This window comes from Nothobranchius furzeri, chromosome 9, assembly GCF_043380555.1.
Source record: "Nothobranchius furzeri strain GRZ-AD chromosome 9, NfurGRZ-RIMD1, whole genome shotgun sequence".
NCBI classification, from domain to species: Eukaryota; Metazoa; Chordata; class Actinopteri; order Cyprinodontiformes; family Nothobranchiidae; genus Nothobranchius; species Nothobranchius furzeri.
Window position 1 is genome coordinate 73,846,071 of NC_091749.1, and position 21,690 is coordinate 73,867,760.

Consider the following 21,690-nt stretch of genomic DNA (forward strand, 5'->3'; position numbering starts at 1 on the left):
TAGTAAATATTCTATTTGGTGAAAGATAAACTTTATTGTATTTCCTAGTGGATCTATAATTAAACGGGTAAAATAGTAGTAGCACATCCAACGTCAGGAAAGCAAAAAGTTATTATCAGGAGAGAGAGAATGTTTAAGTGGTTAGCAGCAGTGTGCTAGCCGATGGCCCCCTCCATGAGGCCACCACAGCTCAGCAGAACATCGTTGTAGCTTCTTCTGGGGAGAAAAACACTTAAGAGAAAAAATAAAGTTAACAGCTGAAATAGCAGGAAATAATACAGTTAAAGAGCAGATTGTAGAAGAAAGCAGTAGAGTGTGGAAAGTGGTCAGTGTGTCCTCCAGCAGTCTAAGCCTATAGCAGCATAACTACAGAGATAACTCTGGATAACCTAGCCTTTTAGATGGAGGCATGTTGGAGGCAGGACAAGGGAGAGCCGTCTTTACCGACTGTACACTCCACCTGGAAAGACGGGGGAAGATGTAGCAATGTGAGCATCCTGTCACAGAGTCCCAATTGATGATGCGCCCTGGCTACTTGAACAAGGGGATGTCGCTTTGGCTGACTTGGTAAGTGCGCGTGACTCTCATCTGGGAGTCTGGGGATCAAATCCCACCTGGGCCCTCGTTTCTCCACCTTGCCACACGTGCATAAATGTTAGTTTATGCTGCAGTGTAACAAGTTATTTTTAGATGACAGGCACATAGAGAAGTACAAACTTTTTCATTATACAAAAACACTTTCTTGTCCAGAACAATTCAGAGCCTCCACAGTATGTAGAGTATGAATGACGTTATTCTGAGCACATTTTGTCACTGATATGATGGGATGTTGCAGTTTATTCATTTTAACTGATTTAATTATTTTTAATTAGAAAATCTAGTTTCCCCACCCAGCTAAGTTTTTCATTTGCATGGGAAATATTTCATGAAATTATTACAAAAAGAACAGAAAATTAAAAATCACCTTTTTTTTTTTTTTACAAGAAGCCTCAAGCCATCTGATTAATGTGCCACAGCTGTCAGACCTGCCAACTTTTCCAAACGTGCACATGTAGAAAATATTACTAAACAGATAATACGTAAAAACTAGCATATAAAATAACTGGAGTAAAAAAAGATCCAGTTTTATAAATAAAAAAAGATCAACCCAAAGCACAATAATTACAACATAGTCTCACATACACTAGAATTACAGTGAAATGTTAAATAGAAAAGACATTTTAATTAAATAAAGTTAACCCCCAAATAGAAAGTAACCTGAAAACCTTCAAGCCACATAATGTCAGTGTGAACAGGTAGCAGCACAGCTAGCCACCAACAGAGATGGAAACTACTCAGACTTGGAAATTAAAACGATATGGACGGCTCGTCCCACAGATTAAACAAGTGGGAGGAAAGTCTTTCAAGGTAAATTCGATTTATTTACCTTTTAATTGAGTTTATAAGCCTGAAAAACGTCATTTAAGCTAACGTAACGTTAGTTAGCTTGTGATTTGTTAGCTAGCAGCTAAACATGAGCTAACTAGCCACTAACTCGTTTGTTCAGACATTAAGATGAATTAAATCACGTCATTTTTGTGTTCATCCGGTCGGTTGTTCACTTTGGTATTTTTAAGGATTCGCCTGCTAGCCTCACAATTAAATGTGTTTTTGAATTCAGTTCATAAATGATTAATGACCCGCTCGTGCAGCGCACGCACACACACGCACACACACGCACACACACACACACACACACACACACACACACACACACACACACACACACACACACACACACACACACACACACACACACACAAACAACCCACGCTTTTGTCAAGGAAAACTACGTTGTTGTACTCTTATATGTATATTATTAATAGTGATTCAGGGTTTATTCAGCATCTTCACAGAAAATTACATCAAGTTTGTTTTGTAAACAGCGTGTATATAATATATTGTGGCGGTCTGCGCCGCCCTCTAGCAGGGTTTGTGTGAAGCAGCAAAGAAGAGTGACAGGTAGCAGACATAGAACACTTTTAGTAGCCTGATGGCTCCCCTTTTCATCCCCCCACACGTACATTTAACTCATGGTGCCAACAGGCACCGGATAAGAACAACACAGCATGAACTCTGAACTGAAACAAACAAGACTAACATAACCCCGAATAATATAACCCTCAGAACACCACAAACTGAATAAACAACCCAAATTTACCTTGCCCCCAAAGCCAATGAGGGTCCATGAGCTCTGGAGTCGTACGCCCTCTTCTGGCGAGCTCCAATCACTAGCAGGGTGGTCCGGGCCAGCTGGTGGACTTCTTCCATCCGCTCCTTTAGGCGTCACACATAATCCAGTTCGGGCCCCCCCACAATCTCTGGTTCTGGAGCCGGCCCAAACTCCAGATCCACCGGCGTCCGGAGCTCCCTCCCGAACTTCAGAGCCGCAGGAATGCTCTGGCTGGACTCTTGCACCGCAGTGCGGTACGCCCACAACACCATAGGCAAATGTAAATCCCAGTCTCTCTGATGTTTGCTGGTGAGGATCGCCAGCTGAGTCGCCAGAGTGCGGTTAAACCGTTTCACCAGCCCGTCACTCTGGGGATGCAACGGAGTGGTTCTAGTCTTTGTCACCCCCAACCGCCGGCACACCTCACCGAACAGCTGGCTCTCAAAGTGTCTCCCCTGATCGCTGTGCAGCTCCTCAGGTACTCCAAAAGGAGAGAACATCTCATCCACCAACCGCTGAGCTGTAGATGCAGTGCTTTGATCCAGCATCGCGGCATCTTGTGGCCACTTGGTGAAGTAGTCTATGGCTACAGAACGTAGCGATTCCCAGCCTCTGTAGTGGGAAAGGGCCCGAGGATGTCCACCCCGACACGCTCCATTGGTGCTCCAACCAGTTACTGTCGTAGTGGCCCCCTGGAGCGCTGAGTAGGCCCTTTGTGGCTGGTGCAGACGTCGCAGCAGTGAACGTGGTGTTCCGCGTCCTGACGGCAGCCCGGCCAGCAGAACCTCCGCCAGAGCCGTCGCACCGTTTTGCTGTTGCCAAAGTGTCCCATCCCCGCTGCCCCATGAACCCAGTAGAGGACTTTTGCTCGAAGGTTTCGTGGCACCAGCAGCTGCAAGCGGTACATCCCTCCTCCCGGTGCCTGCCAGCGCCGATATAGCACATCTCCATGCAGCTCCAAGCTGCCCAACTGTGAGTGCAGGTTCTTTAATTCAGCCCCACTCGAGGATACGGCGGGCCACTCTGGTCACCGGGCATCCCGAACCCAGGTCCTCACCTCCGCCAGAGTTGGATCAGCCTCCTGCTGATCTTTTAGTTCCTCCATGGAGAACAACTTCCTTTCCTGTTCCTCGGTAGCTTCCACCACTGCAGCCGACGGTTCTTGGTGCTGCTCCCTCGCTGCTGCTGGAACAGGTTCTGGTTCTCGCTCTTCCTGTCGGAGACAGTAATGACACTCAGTCACTAAACATGGGTGCCGGGACAGCGCGTCAGCATTAGCATGCTAGCGACCGGGGCGGTGCTGGATCTCAACGTCATACTCCTGCAGAATCTCCAGCCACCTGTCCCTCCGGCTGTTTAAAGTTCAATAGCCAGGTGAGGCTAGCATGATCAGTCCGAAGCTTGAACTTGGTTCCCAGCAGGTATGGCCAGAAGTGTCTCACAGCCAAAACCAACACTAGCAACACCCGCCTGGTGACGCCGTAGTTCCTCTCGCTCCGACTGAGACTGCGGCTGTAATAAGACACAATTCTTTCTCCATCTTCACCTGTTAGGTAGAGCATGGCTCCCACTCCCACGTTGCTAGCATCTGCATCCACAACAAACGGTTGGGCGGGGTCCGGATATGCCAGAACCGGCGCGTCAACCAACGCCATCTGGAGCTGGTGGACAGCTGCAGTGCACTCCTCACTCCATTTGAACTGCCAGCCCTTCTCGTCTAACCGATGCAGAGGGCTAGCCACAGTAACAAATCCTTTCACAGAGCGGCGGTAGTAGGAGGCCAAACCCAGGAAGCTCCGCAGCTCCGAGACGCTTCTTGGCACAGGCCATTCCTTCACAGCAACAACCTTAGCAGGGTCTGTTGTTACTCCCTGCTCGCTGACGACATAGCAGAGGAAATGGGTCTGGCGAGTGAGCAGCGTGCACTTAGCAGGATTTAATCGCAGCCCAGCCTGGCGAATGGCGACAAAAACCTCCCTCAGGTTGCGAACAGCGTGCTCAAAGTCTTTAGCATGCACGAGCGAGTCATCCAGATAAACCACACAGCAGTTGTGAGGAATCTTCTGCAGAACTCGTTCCATCTGTCTTTCATAAGTAGCCGGAACGTAGCCTAACCCAAACGGCATCACTCGAAACTGCCACAGTCCCTGTCCAATCGTGAACGCCATTTTGGGTTTAGCCACCGGCGCTAGGGCTGTCGCGGTAACCGCAAAAATGAAATATCGCGATATGAAGAAGCCCACCGCGCTGCATCATGGGCCACCGCGATTACTGAACTTGGATCAACTCAATGATGCATGTTGAGAAGGATGGCTGCACTGGTATCAAAACGAAACGTTACTTCGCTCTTTTGGGAGCACTTTGGTTTTCAGTACGTCAGCTGCTGCGCAGCCAGAGTCCTTGGCCGAGACGGAGCTGCCACCAGCGGCAAAAAATAAATAAATAATAAACTCTCGGAGACCTCCTGAAGTCCCGGACAAGCACTGCTTCTGCAACCGTCCCGAAGAGAGTTTGAGCCGAGCTGGAGCTCACTCGCTACCTGCAGGAGGAATGCATCGACCCTAAATACACCCCCCTGACATGGTGGAGCAACAACCGGGAGAGATTCCCTTTGCTCGCCAGAGTCGCACGCAAGTTGAGTTCGGAAGCGAGCGGGGCCGGACCGGAGCGGAGGAGCGGAGGGGAGCGGAGGTAGTGGAATTTGGGGTAAGTGCAACGAAAGCACCATCCGAGAGGGTTTTCAGTGTTGCTGGAAATGTTGCCACCCCTCTCAGATCCTCTCTCAAACCGTATATGGTTAACATGCTGGTTTTCCTTGTGGGTAACAAGGACGTGACCGAGCTATAAATCACCGTCATTCGTGTGTGTGAAAGTGAAATGATAGTGCCCCGCGCCCGGTACATGCAATTTTTTATGCTTGATTTTAAACAACTAAACAAAATGGGGACTTGTTTCTTATTTGTTAGATGCTGCAGCCAAATTTGCATTTAAAAGTTTAACCTTCTCCTGAATTTTGTTGTTTTTAAGTTCAGTCGGACTCCAACTATCGATCGGCTCCAAAGAGGTTCTGGCAAACTGTCCGGCGCCTCAGGAGAGGAAGGCAGCAACTCGCTCACACTGTTTACAGTGGGGATGGGGAGCTGCTGACGTCAACTGAGGCTATAGTCGGACGGTGGAAGGAATACTTTGAGGAGCTCCTCAATCCCACCAATGCGCATTCCGAGGAGGAACCAGAGCTGGGAGGCCTGGGGATGGACTGTCCGATCTCGGGGGCAGAAGTTGCTGAGGTAGTCAAACAACTACACAGCGGCGGAGCCCCGGGGGCGGATGAGGTTCGTCCTGGGTATCTCAAGGCTATGGATGTTGTAGGGCTGTCATGGTTGACACGTCTCTACAACATTGCGTGGTCATCGGGGGCAGTTCCTAGGGAGTGGCAGACCGGGGTGGTGGTCCCCATCTTTAAGAAGGGTGACCTGAGGGTGTGTTCCAACTATAGGGGTATCACACTCCTCAGCCTCCCTGGAAAGGTCTACGCCAAGGTACTGGAGAGGAGGGTCCGATCGATAGTTGAATCTCAGATAGAGGAGGAGCAATGTGGTTTTCGTCCTGGCCGTGGAACTGTGGACCAGCTCTATACCCTTGCAAGGGTGATGGAGGGGGCATGGGAGTTTGCCCAACCAATCCACATGTGCTTTGTGGATTTGGAGAAGGCTTATGACCGTGTCCCCAGGGGCACCCTGTGGGGGACGCTCCAGGAGTATGGGGTGGGTGGCTTTCTGTTAAGGGCCATTCAGTCCCTTTACCAGAGGAGCGTGAGTTTGGTCCGCATAGCCGGTAGTAAGTCGGACCTGTTCCCAGTGAGGGTTGGACTCCGCCAGGGCTGCCCTTTGTCACCGGTTCTGTTCATCACTTTTATGGACAGAATTTCTAGACGCAGCCGTGGTGTGGAGTGTGTCGAGTTTGGTGGCAGGAGAATCTTGTCTCTGCTTTTTGCGGATGATGTGGTCCTCCTAGCTTCATCCAGCTCTGACCTTCAGCTCTTGCTGGGTAGGTTCGCGGCCGAATGTGAAGCGGCTGGGATGAGGATCAGCACCTCCAAATCTGAGACCATGGTTCTCGACCGGAAAAGGGTGGCTTGCCACCTCCGGGTCGGGGTAGAGGTCCTACCTCAAGTGGAGGAGTTTAAGTATCTCGGGGTCTTGTTCACGAGTGAGGGTAGGAGGGATCGGGAGATCGACAGGCGGATTGGTTCGGCGTCTGCAGTGATGCGGACGCTGAGCCGATCTGTCGTGGGGAAGAGGGAGCTGAGCCAGAAAGCCAGGCTCTCGATTTACCGGTCGATCTACGTCCCAATCCTCACCTATGGTCATGAGCTTTGGTTAATGACCGAAAGAACGAGATCGCGGATACAAGCGGCCGAAATGAGTTTCCTCCGTAGGGTGGCCGGGCTCAGCCTTAGAGATAGGGTGAGGAGCTCGGACATTCGGGAGGGACTCGGAGTAGAACCGCTGCTCCTCCGGATCGAAAGGAGCCAGTTGAGGTGGTTTGGGCATCTGGTCAGGATGCCTCCTGGACGCCTCCCCGGGGAGGTGTTTCGGGCATGTCCTGCCGGCAGAAGGCCCCCGGGTCGACCCAGGACACGTTGGAGAGGTTACATCTCCAATCTGGTCTGGGAACGCCTTGGGGTCCTGCCGGAGGAGCTGGTGGACAAGGCCGGGGAGAGGACGGCCTGGAGCTCCCTAATTGGGATGCTGCCCCCGCGACCCGGACCCGGATAAGCGGAGGAAGACGAAGACGAAGACGAAGACGGACTCCAACTGTCTGACAAACAAACGTTACTGCGATCTGTGTTGTTACTGCCCTTTGATCTGCATTCAGTAAAGCGTTATAAAAGAAGGCACGGCAATTTTTAACCTTTTTTAAATGTGTAAACATTATGTTTAGATAGTACTGCAATAAAAAAAGGACTGCAATAATATCGCATACCGCAATATTAAGCCACCCTGAATCACCGCAGGGGGAATTCCTCAACCGCGACAGCCCTATCCGGCGCCAGCTCCACCTGCCAATATCCACTGCGTAGATCCAAGGAGCTGAACCAGCACGATCCAGCTACATGATCTAATGCGTCGTCAATGTGGGGCAGGGGGTATGAGTCTTTGCGCGTCAAAGTATTAAGCCTCCGGTAATCCACACAGGGTCGCCATCCACCCCCTTCTTCTTCACCATGACAACGGGCGCAGCCCAGGGGCTCTCTGATGGCTCAATGACCCCATTAGCTGCCATGTCTCTGATTAATTCTTCTGCTGCTTGGCGTTTGGCTAATGGCAGGCGATGAGGGCGGAGCCGTACAGGAGCAGCGTCTCCTGTGTCGATGCAGTGTTGGACCAAGCTAGTCTGGGTGCAATCCTCTTCTCGAGCAGCAAAGATGTCCCCAAACTCTCACAGTAATTGGCCCAACTGCTCTCGTTGCTCCGAGCTGAGGTGTTCCCCGCTGCGTTGTTCCAATGCCTCCATAGCAAGCATGGCCTCAGGTGACGGGGCCACAGTAGCAGTAACCGGCTTTTGTCCAACCTCCAGGCTTTCGCAGTCGTCTTCGAGCGACTGGACGACTCTGATATATATATATAATTACAGTCCTATTGGATAATAACTGAACGGGTGATTATCTTTCAGCTGTAACAAGTTATTAAACCCAACTGGTCCAATAAGTTAGCCTGGCCTGCCAGACTCCATATTTGACTACAGCTAAAAAGCGACAGCGTTGCGGACGTCACACACAGCGACACTCAGTTTCTCATAAACAACGATGACAGCGGCGGAGTTCGCTGCAGCTCTTTCCTCTGTTCTAAATGACTCAGATGTCTTTAAAACCACAACAAGTAGAAGCACTAAAAGCCTTTCTTCTAAAAAACTAGAAGATGCTTGCACCGTTGCTAGACGCCTTTTTTTTTATACTACAGCTAAAAAAGTACAGCGTCGCGCGGTACAAGCAGAATTTCCGTCTTTTTTCTGATCGGATATTTGTGAGCTGCCTAGTCCCGCCCCTCATGCCTTTCTGCCTGTGAGTTACCAGGCTCTTTCTCTGTGAAGAATCAAACAGATGACGAGTCTGGCAGGCCAGGCTACCAATCATTTCTTAAACAACCAGGTGGAAAGTCACATCTGTTGGTGGAGAGGGGTCAGATCATTGGCATCAAGCAGAGAAAACATCGAAGGAGATGCAGAAACGACTAAAACTGGGTTCAGAACTGTCCAACGTTTTATTAAACTGGTCGGATGAGCCCAGTACTTATAAAAAGTTCAAAATAGCACCAGCATTTATGCAGAGATTTTTGTATCTTTGTAACTGTTCTGAGAATCATGTTTGCTATCTTTTTAATAACATGTTTTCTGAATGATTGATTTTATTTTTCTTACTTTTTCTATGACCAGATGTTTGAGTCGAACAACAACAAACCCGACATTGTCCTCACTATGTTGGAATCCGGATATTTACTGATATCACAAGGACAAAAGAGCTTGGTAAGACAATGGTTTTGCTGGTATGTTTGTTGTTTTAATATTTATATTTCTAAAGGTTGAACTGATGCACACAACAGAAGATTAACAGGTAACATCTAGATGATGCTACTCTGCCTGAGACTTCCCTTTTAGAGCTGTTTCTGTTACATACTATAAACTTTCTGTCTTTAATTTCTTTAAAAATGAAATTCATTTCTAAAATCAAAAACATTTTCCATATATACTTTATTGATTTTAATTGTGACCAAAAGAGTTTTCTTTTCTTGTGAAATGGCAGTTTACAAAGCAATACCTATGGCACATAATGTTGCATTTTAGTTGCATAAATACACAAAATCACAGATTTAAAGGTAAACCATGTAATAGATCTACAGTGAAATAATCACTAAAAGGTCAATGTCTCATGTTGGAAGGAAGGTTACATTGAAACAGATCTTTTTCTGGGGTTTGTCAGTTTTTCTCCTTTCAGAAAGCTAAAGAGAGACTTAAACTTTACACTCTGTGAACCCGATCCTAAGCCAGTAAGAAGGCCCAGAAGTGACCCAGAAGTTATTTCTTATACCCCTAAGAAGCCATGGCAACCTTTTGTTTTACTCTTAATATTGGGTGAATACGGCTATTTAACCATTATTTAACCAGATAAGACGAATGAGAACTCATTCTCATTTACAACGACGGTCTGGCCAAGAGGCAGCAGCAACAGAAACGTAGTTAGCTTTACACCAAAGAAAAACAGATAAGATGAAAACACTAGATAAAAATAAGATAAAACAGTTAGACATAAAGGCAAAGGACTGTTCTCATATACAATATGTACAAGCAGTCAAAACAGACTTAGCAAGAGGCTAACGCTGAGCTAACAATGCTAGTGGTGATTAAGAAACAAATAGTTGTCTTTAAAAACATCTCAAGCTACTTTTTGTATGAGCAAAACCTCAATACTACAGTGAAATGTATTTATCTACTTATCAACACAGTGTATGACATGTCTTCTAGAATCTTCTGGTGCTAACTTAGCTGTAGCAGTAGCTGGCAACTGCCATGAAACTTAGAGCAATAGTGAGAAAGTCACTTGTTTGTTTTAAAGAAAGGGCTGCAGTACACAGATTTGACCACAGGATGTCATTCTTACATAATGTACCTTTAAATGTGAATGCGGAGCCTAAGACATGCCCATCTACTTCCAGACCATGGGTTCCCAGCAGTAAATAAAATTGAATGCTAGTCAGTGGGGCTGTAAAAGCTATTTTCTAATCCCGTTTGTTATGTGCTGTGGATTTCACATATGATGTCCGTGAACTTTAAACACTGATATAAAGACAAAAGTTGTGTTAGGTTTTGTGTGAAAATACGTCCAGGACTATTAATGCGCATCACCAAAATTACGTCATTGAACCAGACACGGAGAAGAGCAGAGGAAAAATGGCTGTAAGTTTAGTGAAATTCAAATCCTTCCTTCAGGAGGAAAGAACCACCATAAATCTAGTCATGTGGTAAGTAGCAGCTACGCTAGGGGGGAGGAGCTTATGTGGTGATGTCATACATGTGACATACCGACATCTGATTTGTAGTCATAGTAATTACCAGTGGTGGCTGGTGAAATTTTTTTGGGTGAGCCTTATTTTTGCAAGTCAGTTTTTCAGATGTGCTAACCAAATATCACCACTAGGGGATGCCAAATTACCATTCTTATGTGTCACACAAATTGAACCCGATGGACCCGGTACCGGGTTCATGAGCACTTCCAGCAACAAAGTTGTTCCAAAAACACGCTTAATATTCGTCGACATGAATAAAAAGCAAAACTAAGATAATTTCAGAAAGTCAGAAGTGTAAATGCAGTCTTACCTTTGCTAGTTTATGGTCATAATAATCCGTGTTAGAGTAAAAAACATCCATTCGTTATATGTACTCAGCTACTCTACAACAAACAAGGAACAGTGACCTAAAAATGAGTAATTTTAATTTTTTTAAATATTTTGTGATTCCTGTCATCTTTTTGTTTCTGTGGCACTGTAGGGTTGGTGCACTAGAGCCCCCTATAGATGAGCCTTCACTGGTATCTCAAAGTACGTAACAAGCGTGGTCCAAACACACATCATTACTTTTCATTTAAATTGTACAGCATGTGTGTGATTCAGGGCGTAAGACAAAAATAAAAAAAAGAATATGCATGAACTAGAACAAAATATTGATCCAGATAATAACTTTTTGGTCATCTAAACAATAGCTGCTTTTATTATATGGATGATCAGTTAAACAGTATACTTACCCTTGAGCAAGGTTTATCTATTATCCATTTTAACAGTAGAAGCCTGTATGCCAATCATGAAAATATTACAGAATATTTTAAACTGTTCAAAAAATAATTTGATGTCATAGCTGTATCAGAAACCTGGTTGAAACCTGAAAAAGGAATAGATTTTGATTTGGATGCAGGGTTTCCCTTACATAGGCATAGCCGTGGCGGCCCGCCATGGCTGAAATCTTACCGCCACGCCTACAAGATCCCACGTTTTATTTATTTATTTAGCGCTGTTTCCCGAAGAAGCAGCGGGAACTACTATGTTGTCGCTTGTGATCACAGCCGGCCGGCAGCAAGAAGAAAGGAGCAGGCAGAGCAAGGTGCAGTTACAGCATAAGTAACTGAGTTTAAAATTAGAAAGGTAGCAGTGGATATAATGCTTTTTGGTTTACATGTTTCAGCAGCATTAAGATAAACGAGTGTTGACGATCTAGACAGGGTTTCCTCCAGTGCTTATTAGGCCAGGTTCTCCTCCCCCATCAGGCTAATCATCACTTATTCATGTAAAATTTATTTATTTTTTCATGTCTGACTTTAACCGCATCTAATACTGTATTACGGCGTGAGCGCAACAGCGATAACTTAAGATCGATGCGTGAGCAGCGTGAGAGGTCGGGTGTTTTCATTTGAACCCTTAAAACCTCCAGCAGGCTACGCTGCACTATTAACGTGTTAGCGCTGCGCGCAACGTGACATGTCTCGGAGAAAGCGTAAAAACACGTTGGACGCTCTTCTGAAGCGGGAAAATAACACTTCTTCTTAAGCAGAGCACGACGTCGCCTCGGCTCGTTCACGGCCGAGGCGGTACTGGACTGGGCTCGATAACTGACCCAGCACAGCCACTGGGTCGTTGGAGCTGCCCTGTGACTGCCTGATGGAAAACCAGCAGGTTTTATCAGACTCGTAACGTTTCTTGTTTTTGCTGGGGACCCCCTGTATTTTACCGCTCCCTCCTGCAGTCTTCCCCTATTAACATTTAAAATGATTCTGTAAATTCGTGTATCAATAGAAAAAATCTCTGCCTCTGCCAGCTGCAGTAAATGTAGTTTCCAAATAATAAATAAGAGGTGCATTCATCTGTGGATCTCCTTTGATCCGCATTGGTGATATTCTCAGCACCAGAACAGGGAAGCAAAGAAAGATTCCTGAGTTTGTTAGTAATTTTATTCATTAGGTGGATCTGACCTGTGCTATTTTTCTCTGAAATGAGATCAAATCAGTGCTTCTATGGGTTGTCTCCTATCTGCACTGGAAAATTTTACTTTATTTAGAGACGTGTCATAATTTCTCCCCAAGACACCCCCCCCGCCACAGCTGGAAAAATTCCTAGGGGAAACACTGGGATGGATATATATTCAATTATATGAACAGGAAAAACAAGGTGGGAGGAGGGGTTGTGCTGTACATAAACAATACTTTTTGTTGAAGAGTGGTGGAAAAGATCACATTTACAATTGATGATACTATGGAATGTATAACTGTGGAGATAAATATGGAAAAACATAAATGTGATAGTGAGCTGTGTCTACAGGGCACCAGGATCTTGTATTGACATTTTTATGAGTAATATGGAAAATATATTAGCTCAAAATAATCAAGGTCATGTTCCTCTGTGGAGACTTTAATATAGATCTGTTGAACTTAAACAAACACAACATGACAGAGGAATTTATAAATACAATGCTCAGTATGACTTTTTATCCATTGATCACAAAACCCAGTAGAATAACTATAGTTCAACTTTAATTGTCAATATATTTACCAACGATATGGAAAGCACATTAATCAGTGGACTAATGATAAATGACATCAGTGACCATTTGCCAGTGTTTACAATCTATGATTGTGAGTGTGAAAGGATAACGAAGACATACCAAAGGAAATATATCAGACTGAAAACAGAAGAATCGATAGAAGCATTCAACAGTGATTTGCAAGCTCAAACCTGGTCACAACTGTATAATGAAACTAATGTCGACAGGGCATATGAATACTTCCTAAATATATTTAAGTCACTTTATGATAAACATTGTCCAATATATACATATAATATACTAAAAAAATGAAACCCAACAAAAAATGGATCACAAAGGGACTGTTAAATGCTTGTAAAAAGAATATTCTCTATAAACAGTATATAGCAAATTGAACGATAGAGGCAGAACAAAGGTACAAGAAATATAAAATATTGACTACTGTAATGAGGGTATGTAGGAAGAAATATTATACAAAATTATTAAATGAAAATAAAAACAATAGTATGGCATATGGAAATTATTGAATGACATTAAGAAAAATAAGGCTAGTTATAATTATCCAGAATGTTTTATTGATGGAAATAGTTACAAACAACAGAAGTCTAGTGGTGGAAGGGTTCAATGAGTTCTTTGTGAATATTGGACAAAGGCTGGCACAAGAAATTGAAGAGAACCAGCCTAAAGATAGCAAAGCTATGGAAAACAATGTAGTAAAGAACTCCCACTCAGTGTTCCTTAGGGCAGTTAATACAATAGAGATGATAGGTACAGTAAATATGTTTAAAAGTAAGACATCTACTGATTGGAATGGAATAGATATGCTAATAGTCAAGAAAGTTATTAATAGTGTCGCAGATCCACTGACCCATATCTGTAATCTCTCATTTTCATCTGGTGTATTCCCACAAAAAATTCAAATAGCTGAAGTCATACCATTATTTAAAGCAGGAGACAAACAACGTTTTACAAACTACAGGCCTGCATCATTATTGTGCCAGTTTTCTAAAATACTCGAAACATTATTTAATAACAGGCTAGAAGAATTTATTGAACAATTTAATTTTCTGTCAGAGAGCCATTATGGCTTCAGGAAAAATAGATCATCCACTGCAGCATTAATGGAATCAATAGAAGAAGTCACAAATTGCATGGATAAAAACAAACATGTTTTTTTTTTATTGGTCTCAGAAAAGCATTTGATACTATAGACCATGACATACTATTTATGAAAATGGAAAGATATGGCATTAGAGGGGTGGTTTTGGATTGGTTAAAAAGTTAAATTGGAAATAGACAACAGTTTGTTCAAATGGGAGATGTCATGTCCAACTGTCTCGACATAACTGTTGGTGTACCACAAGGGTCAGTACTGGGCCCTAAGTTATTTGTTATGTATATAAATGACTTAGTTATGGTTTCAAAAAAATGAAATTTGTTTTGTTTGCAGACAACACCAATGCTCTTTGTTCTGGGGAAAATATACAGCAATTATTGGGAAAAGTGAGGACTGAAATGAGTAAGTTGAAAGAAGGATTCAGCTTGAACACATTATCATTAAACTTGGACAAGACCAAAGTCATCTTGTTCAGAAATCGAAGAGTGGACTCTTGAGATAAAACTGATGTTAGAAAATGTAAGAATAGAGAGAGTTTATGAAACAAAATTTCTGGGGGTTATCCTAGACCATAATATTAGCTGGAAACCACATATTAGATATATACAAACAAAACTGGCAAAGAGCATTGGCGTTTTGGGTAAAATAAAACATTTGCTGAATCAAGAATCATTGTATATTCTGTTTTCATCACTGGTGATGCCATACTTGAATCACTGTGTGGAAGTTTGGGGAAACACATACCTGAGTAATCTACAATCACTATCCATACTGTAAAAACGAGCAATAAGGATAGTGTATAATGTGGGATATAGGGAACACACAACAACACTGTTTTTAAAATTACAAGTGTTAACATTTATTGATCTGATGAAGTTTAAAACCGCAGTAATCATGTTTAAGGCAAGAAATAAATTACTTCCATGTGATATACAGAAAATGTTTAATGATAAAGACGATGGGTACAATTTAAGAGGGGCATTAAACTTAAAAAAACAGAGAGTTCGGACAGCAAAATTATGTTGATGAGCTGGGTTAAATAGAATGATAAAAGACATTGATTGTTGAGTATGTTTAATCTATTTGTTACTCTGTATTATTGTTATTTTATGTTTCTTAATTTTTAAATTTTGTATTTGAGAGAAGTTGAATAAGAAAAGTGAGAAGGGGGTAGGAATGTACAAGTTTTACTTCTAACTACTTCTTTTCGGACTTTATTATTTGATTGCTTTTGTGTCGAGTTGTGTTGTATAAAAATGTTTGTTTTTACGTTAGTTTGAAATAAAGTACAAGTCAAGTCAAGTCAAAGCAGGCTAGAAAGCAGCTGTTTCCGCCCTGTTCACGGTCCCAGGTGCCTACTGGAGAGGGAGGAGACTTAAGGCTCCCTGTAGGAGCTGGAGAAGTTGTTATTAGCTAACACTACGGAAAGTTGTGGGTTTGACACCTGGCCTGAGTCTTTTTGCATGGAGTTCTAATGCTTTCATGTGCATGAGTGAGTTTCGCCCCTATAGCTCTAAAAACACAGGCCTTAGGTTTGAGTGTGGCCTGATGCACTGGCAAACCTGTGCTGCAGAGACCCTGAACAGAATCAGTCGGGGGTAGAAAATGATGGGATGGAGGGAAATTTGTTGTAAACGTTTTGCAGAACCCATTACCTCTGCATAACATTCGCCCAGTTTGAAGCAGTTTCCAGTGTATAAAACAGCATCCTGGGTGTTTGTGAACATTAGCATCCCTTTCTGCTGCACAAAGCAGTAGATCAAGGCTGTAGGGAGACATCATGTCAACCCTTTTAAAACTGCAATAGAGAATGCCACATTCTCACTGGCAATTTGCATCATGAATTAGTTGTCATTACTGGCCTTTCCACATACAAAGGCAACATATAATCACCTTACAGTCACACATTGGGTTTGAAATGACATCCCTGGTGGAATATGTATTTATTTATATTGGATCTTTCTAGCGCGTGGATGGGCTGTTAAATGAGAATGTAAGATGTCGATGAAGAGATCTCATTGTAAGGTAACTTTTACAATTGAGGCTGGAAAAGTGCCCTTTGTCAGCAGATTCTCTGGTGCTGGTTATAAATAGTCATCTGCTTTTCTGATCAAAGGCTTTGATGAAAGCCGATGAAATATTCTGCTGGAGAGCCTGACATTTGTGCTCAAACCTGAGGGGATTTGGCTTCATCATTTTGGAGATGTCAAGGCAAATATTCAGCAAACATTCTTGAGTTCAAAAATGTTCAAGAAAACGTGTCAAATTCAGTCAAAAACCAGTTATTTAGTATTTTTATGGCATTGCTAACCCACATGCTTGGATTTGACATGTGTTTTTGTGACTCATAAAACATGGATTTGTCCTATTTCACAAGTGAGCCCGTTTCTGGGGAATGGCTGAAAAAGTCATCATATAGAAACTACTTGACACTATGTGCCTAAAGTCTCTTACTGGATAGACATGTTTTCACTTAACACATCTGTATCACAATGATTCATACTGGTGATTATGGTACCCAGGCAGAAACGTTTCCTGTGACCTGTAGACAACAGGTGTTTGAGGGTCACTCTGATTAATAGTGTTCCTGCAGGAGATACAGCTATCTTGCTGTGCCAAGTTGACAAGTCACACACATATTCAGGTCAGATTGTGAAAGAAATGCACAGAGGATGAAAGACTGCTTCTGTGAAGTGAATGAAGAGACTTGCTGTACTGTTTGGTTCACTTTTAAAAACAGCTCTAACACACGCACAGCTACTACTACAGCTTCAGTCCCGCAACTTCCAGGTCGCCGTAAAGCGTGTCACAAAGTGTCACAAAGATCCAAACATACACTTGACTAAATCAGAACATCGGTGTGTGCTAACACTGGATATGACAGCTTCATTATAGACTGCTCTGTTATAGACTGTTCTGTTATAGACTGTTCTGTTATAGACGGCTCTGTTATAGACTGCTTCACTATAGACTGCTCTGTTATAGACTGCTTCTTTATAGACTGTTCTGTTATAGATGGCTCTGTTATAGACTGCTTCACTATAGACTGCTCTGTTATAGACTGCTTCACTATAGACTGTTCTGTTATAGACTGCTTCTTTATAGACTGTTCTGTTATAGACGGCTCTGTTATAGACTGCTTCACTATAGACTGCTCTGTTATAGACTGCTTCACTATAGACTGTTCTGTTATAGACTGCTCTGTTGTAGATTGCTTCTTTATAGACTGTTCTGTTATAGTCTGCTTTACTATAGACTTTTCTGTCATAGACTGTTCTGTTATAGACTGCTCTGCTATAGATTGCTTCACTATAGACTGCTCTGTTATAGACTGCTTTATTATAGTCTCTTCTGTTATAGACTGCTTTATTATAGACTGTTCTGTTATAGTCTGCTTTACTATAGACTGTTCTGTTATAGACTGTTCTGTTATAGATTGCTTCACTATAGACTGTTCTGTTATAGTCTGCTTTACTATAGACTTTTCTGTTATAGACTGATCTGCTATAGACTGCTTCACTTTAGACTGTTCTTTTATAGACTGCTCTGTTATAGACCGCTTCTTTATAGACTGTTCTGTTATAGACTGCTTTGTTGTAGATTGCTTCACTATAGACTGTTCTGTTATAGACCACTTCTTTATAGACTGTTCTGTTATAGATGGCTCTGTTATAGACTGCTTCACTATAGACTGCTCTGTTATAGACTGATTCTTTATAGACTGTTCTGTTATAGACGGCTCTGTTATAGACTGCTTCACTATAGACTGCTCTGTTATAGACTGATTCTTTATAGACTGTTCTGTTATAGACTGCTCTGTTATAGACTGCTTCACTATAGACTGCTCTGTTATAGACTGCTTCACTATAGACTGTTCTGTTATAGACTGCTCTGTTGTAGATTGCTTCTTTATAGACTGTTCTGTTATAGTCTGCTTTACTATAGACTTTTCTGTCATAGACTGTTCTGTTATAGACTGCTCTGCTATAGATTGCTTCACTATAGACTGCTCTGTTATAGACTGCTTTATTATAGACTCTTCTGTTATAGACTGCTTTATTATAGACTGTTCTGTTATAGACTGTTCTGTTATAGATTGCTTCACTATAGACTGCTCTGTTATAGACTGCTTTATTATAGACTCTTCTGTTATAGACTGCTTTATTATAGACTGTTCTGTTATAGACTGTTCTGTTATAGATTGCTTCACTATAGACTGCTCTGTTATAGACTGCTTTATTATAGACTCTTCTGTTATAGACTGCTTTATTATAGACTGTTCTGTTATAGACTGATCTGCTATAGACTGCTTCACTTTAGACTGTTCTTTTATAGACTGCTCTGTTATAGACCGCTTCTTTATAGACTGTTCTGTTATAGACTGCTCTGTTGTAGACTGTTCTGTTGTAGACTGCTCTGCTATAGACTGCTTCACTATAGACAGTTCTGTTATAGACAGACCTGTTTTTAGACTGTTCAGAAACTTTAAATACGGATAGTTTAAGGCTGGAGTCTTTGAAAAAGTTTAACATATGTGTCCAATTTAAATGATTTCTGTAGAGTTGTGAAAGGATTTTAGTGTTCCCAATAAAATATTAACATTTCTCACCTAAAAGAATAATATCTGCTTATTAATGCATTACTCAATATTAATATTAATATTAAGCAGTTATTAATAATTTATTTGATAGTTTATTAGTGATTGATAATGCACTAATGTTAATATTGGGACCCTTATTAAGTGTTACCTAGATAAAAATAGAATATATATGTATAAACTAAATGTACAACTGTTGTGTATACTTTAAATATGCAGGGCATTTTTTACACAAAGCCTTTTGAAAACCCATTTAACCAAATTCAACTTTAAGATTCTTGCCGTGAGGCTTTGTTGTAACCGAGTAAACGGAGACCCCTGCAGGCCAGTTTGGGTAGTAATTTTCTTTCCCATCATCAAATAAACATTTTCCTTCACTTTGATTAGGTAACCTTTAAAGGTTTTTAGATGTCATTAGGCTTAAATTTTTAAAGTGTATTTTCTGCTGAAGGACTTTAGCACATGATCTGAATGAATCTCAAGGTTAGGCTGTTCAGGTTGTTTCAGATGTGCTGTTATTTTTTTAGGACACGATCTCCTTGCTCTCTGGCTCAGATTTGATTCAAGTGCAACACAAAACTGACAACCTGATGTTCAAGTTGAAAATGAAGGTGAGCAGAAATGATTGTGTTTATAATTATTACTGTTGGTCTTTTTGAACAGCTTTTTAGTTGAGATCAGGAAAGGAGGCACACAGACCACAGACGTTGTATTTTTGGCACAGCTGATTGACAAAGACAGCCAGTGTGGATTTGTGGATTCCTGCAGGGCGAGAACCGCATGATAAGGATGCAGTTTGATGGAGGCAGCACAGCAGAAGCCATAAATCAGTGTTCAAGTGCCGTGCAAAAACTGATGGAGTATGTTCCTGTCACCTCTATTGCCTCAATACGTCCAAATCAGCCCCCTACTGAAGTCTCTGCTGCAGAAACACAGGTTGGCGAGCCCTCAGCTCAGGAAAAACAATCTAAGGTACGTGTAAAAAATCACAAAAACGGGTTTCTGTCAAAAGGAAACTAGGCTAGATCCTAAAGTTAAGAACAGTTTCCTCCTGCTGTAGCCATTAGACAGGAACAGGAAATAAATGATTGTCTATTAATTAGAAATATTTTTATAATGAAGGGATTCCCCCTTTTGTGGATTCTCACATCAACATATCTATATTTGTCCACTAGATGGCGCTGTTTACAACACTGCCTTGTCCTTAGAGGTGACATTAGCGCTAGTGCTATATATCACCCAGTGTACATGAAATATTAGCCAATCCCAGCCCTAGATGTGGTGTAGAATACAATTTACCCCTCCACTTACAAAATAAATCCATGCACAGCAGAGAACAGGAAAGCAAATCAATAAAATGAATGTGGCGCTTTATTAATAAGGTGAATACAGGAACGAGATAGTTTCAGTCAGTTATGCAGTTCTGCCTCGTGACAATAAGTCTCATTAAAAAAAAACAGAACTTATTATCATTAATCGTTTAGATTTAATATCAGACTCTTTAGGCTTCACCGTGTTAAACGTGAAGGATCGAGGAGGGCATGGGCACCATGATGGGGCTGGATTTGACCTTTAGGGGACATATGTGATGCAGAACTTCACAGTGAAGATGAAGGGACTTTGAGAAGTGGAAAATACTCAATTAGTAATGAAGCCATTGATTGGTCTCCCTACGCTGTGGTGTCATGCTGCATTTGTCAAATCTTTTTTTTTGTTTGTCATCCTGTGGCAGCAGTCTTGTCAGGGACAAACTGTGGGGACAGAGCCAGAGGTTGTCCAGGGACCTTTGTCCATCAAGCGTCTAACTCAGGTATTAAAATGAGCTCATTAGTGATTAATTATGAGGTAAATCTGTAAAAAAAAAAAAAACAAATTTTCTCTCCTTTGCATGCATTAGAAGGTGGTAACATGAATATAAATAAATGTCTTTCTTCTGAATTTTCTGAAATCTTCCCCTCTGCTTCCTGCAGCATTTCTTAGGAGAGACGAGTGTGACTCTTCCTCAAATATACCATCACAGCTCTTTGGCACAAGGTGATCTGGAGCCCTTTCTGCGTGTTTGCCTTCTGGATCCCAGCTTCCATGCATTCGTAGAGAACGTAGAGGAGGAGCTAAAGAAAATACGTGAAGAGTAAAAGAAATCTTAACAGCTGAAGGCAAAATGTCAAGTCAGTGCCATCGTTTTTTCTCTCCCTGCAGTACAGTTTGTGTAGGCAGAGCCTGGTGGTGGTGGTGGTGGAGTCCTTTCTGGCTGTGCTACCTGCGTTTTCTGCAGCATTTTCTACAATTTGATTTGGCTCAAGCAGGATGTTAATTAGACATGCAATAAAAGAAGGAGGCAACCAAATGCATGTTTTTTAAAATGTTTTATTCAGAAAAAAATATTGGTCTCACTCATATGTTTGATCGTGGCTATATACTCTGGTCCCTCTGTCTCCATTCATAACGCAGGTCCATTTCCACCGCAACACACATTATACATTGTATTGAAAGAGGAGTCATGCAGCTACAGCAGTGAATTTTGCTATGCCAGCTTCCAAGTGATCCCACAATGTTAAAGCTTCACTGAGTAAAACAAACTGCCCTCCATATATCTATTTAAGAATACATATTGCATAGGATTATAGCCATGCTATACAGTTAGAAAATAAAAATCAAATCATGAAATCGGGAGATATAAAAAAAATAGTTTGTACAGATTTCCTATCATTTGAACACTCATACTTCAACATGAACGAGACACCTAAGTTACTCTGGAAAGAAAATAGAAATAATACACATATTCCTTTTGTTAAGATATTTAAACACACAGTAGCCATTTTCTGTAAGCACTCTAAATGAAATTTAAAAATTTAAATACTGCCAGTCCCTGAAGCCCTTGCTTCATAATAAAAGATCTGGTAAAAGTAGTCTTTAGTCACAAATCAAAAAGTTCAATGACAATTAAATGCTGTACAAATTTCTCAATATTAAAAACTATATATATATATATATATATATATATATATATATATATATATATATATATATATATATATATATATATATATATATATATAAATTTATATATATAGATTTATATATATACATATATATATATATAAATTTATATATATACATATATATATAAATTTATATATATATATATATATACATTTATATATATACATATATACACAC

General features: G+C 41.8%; 1 protein-coding gene across 4 annotated transcripts; it reads left to right on the forward strand.

Moving 5' to 3' along the window:
- Positions 1-1,259: 1,259 nt before the first annotated feature.
- rec114 (REC114 meiotic recombination protein) lies at positions 1,260-20,857 on the forward strand. 4 transcript variants are annotated; one of them, XM_015952861.3, is made up of 6 exons: positions 1,260-1,407; positions 8,648-8,737; positions 19,038-19,121; positions 19,279-19,482; positions 20,243-20,320; positions 20,481-20,857. In XM_015952861.3, exons 1-6 carry the CDS (start codon positions 1,324-1,326, stop codon positions 20,643-20,645), a joined length of 705 nt encoding a protein of 234 aa, XP_015808347.1. In that variant the 5' UTR covers positions 1,260-1,323; the 3' UTR covers positions 20,646-20,857. The 4 variants fall into 4 exon arrangements, with proteins under 4 accessions (XP_015808347.1, XP_015808348.1, XP_054587876.1 ...); XM_015952862.3 differs by having other exon boundaries at positions 20,246-20,320; XM_054731901.2 differs by having other exon boundaries at positions 19,414-19,482.
- The last annotated feature ends 833 nt before the right edge of the window (positions 20,858-21,690 follow it).

Coding starts and splice junctions, on each gene's coding strand:
- rec114 (XM_015952861.3), top strand. CDS start 1,324: ATGGAAACTACTCAGACTTGGAAATTAAAACGATATGGACGGCTCGTC. Junction 1,408..8,647: donor TGGGAGGAAAGTCTTTCAAG/GTAAATTCGATT, acceptor TTCTATGACCAG/ATGTTTGAGTCGAACAACAA. Junction 19,483..20,242: donor CTCAGGAAAAACAATCTAAG/GTACGTGTAAAA, acceptor ATCCTGTGGCAG/CAGTCTTGTCAGGGACAAAC.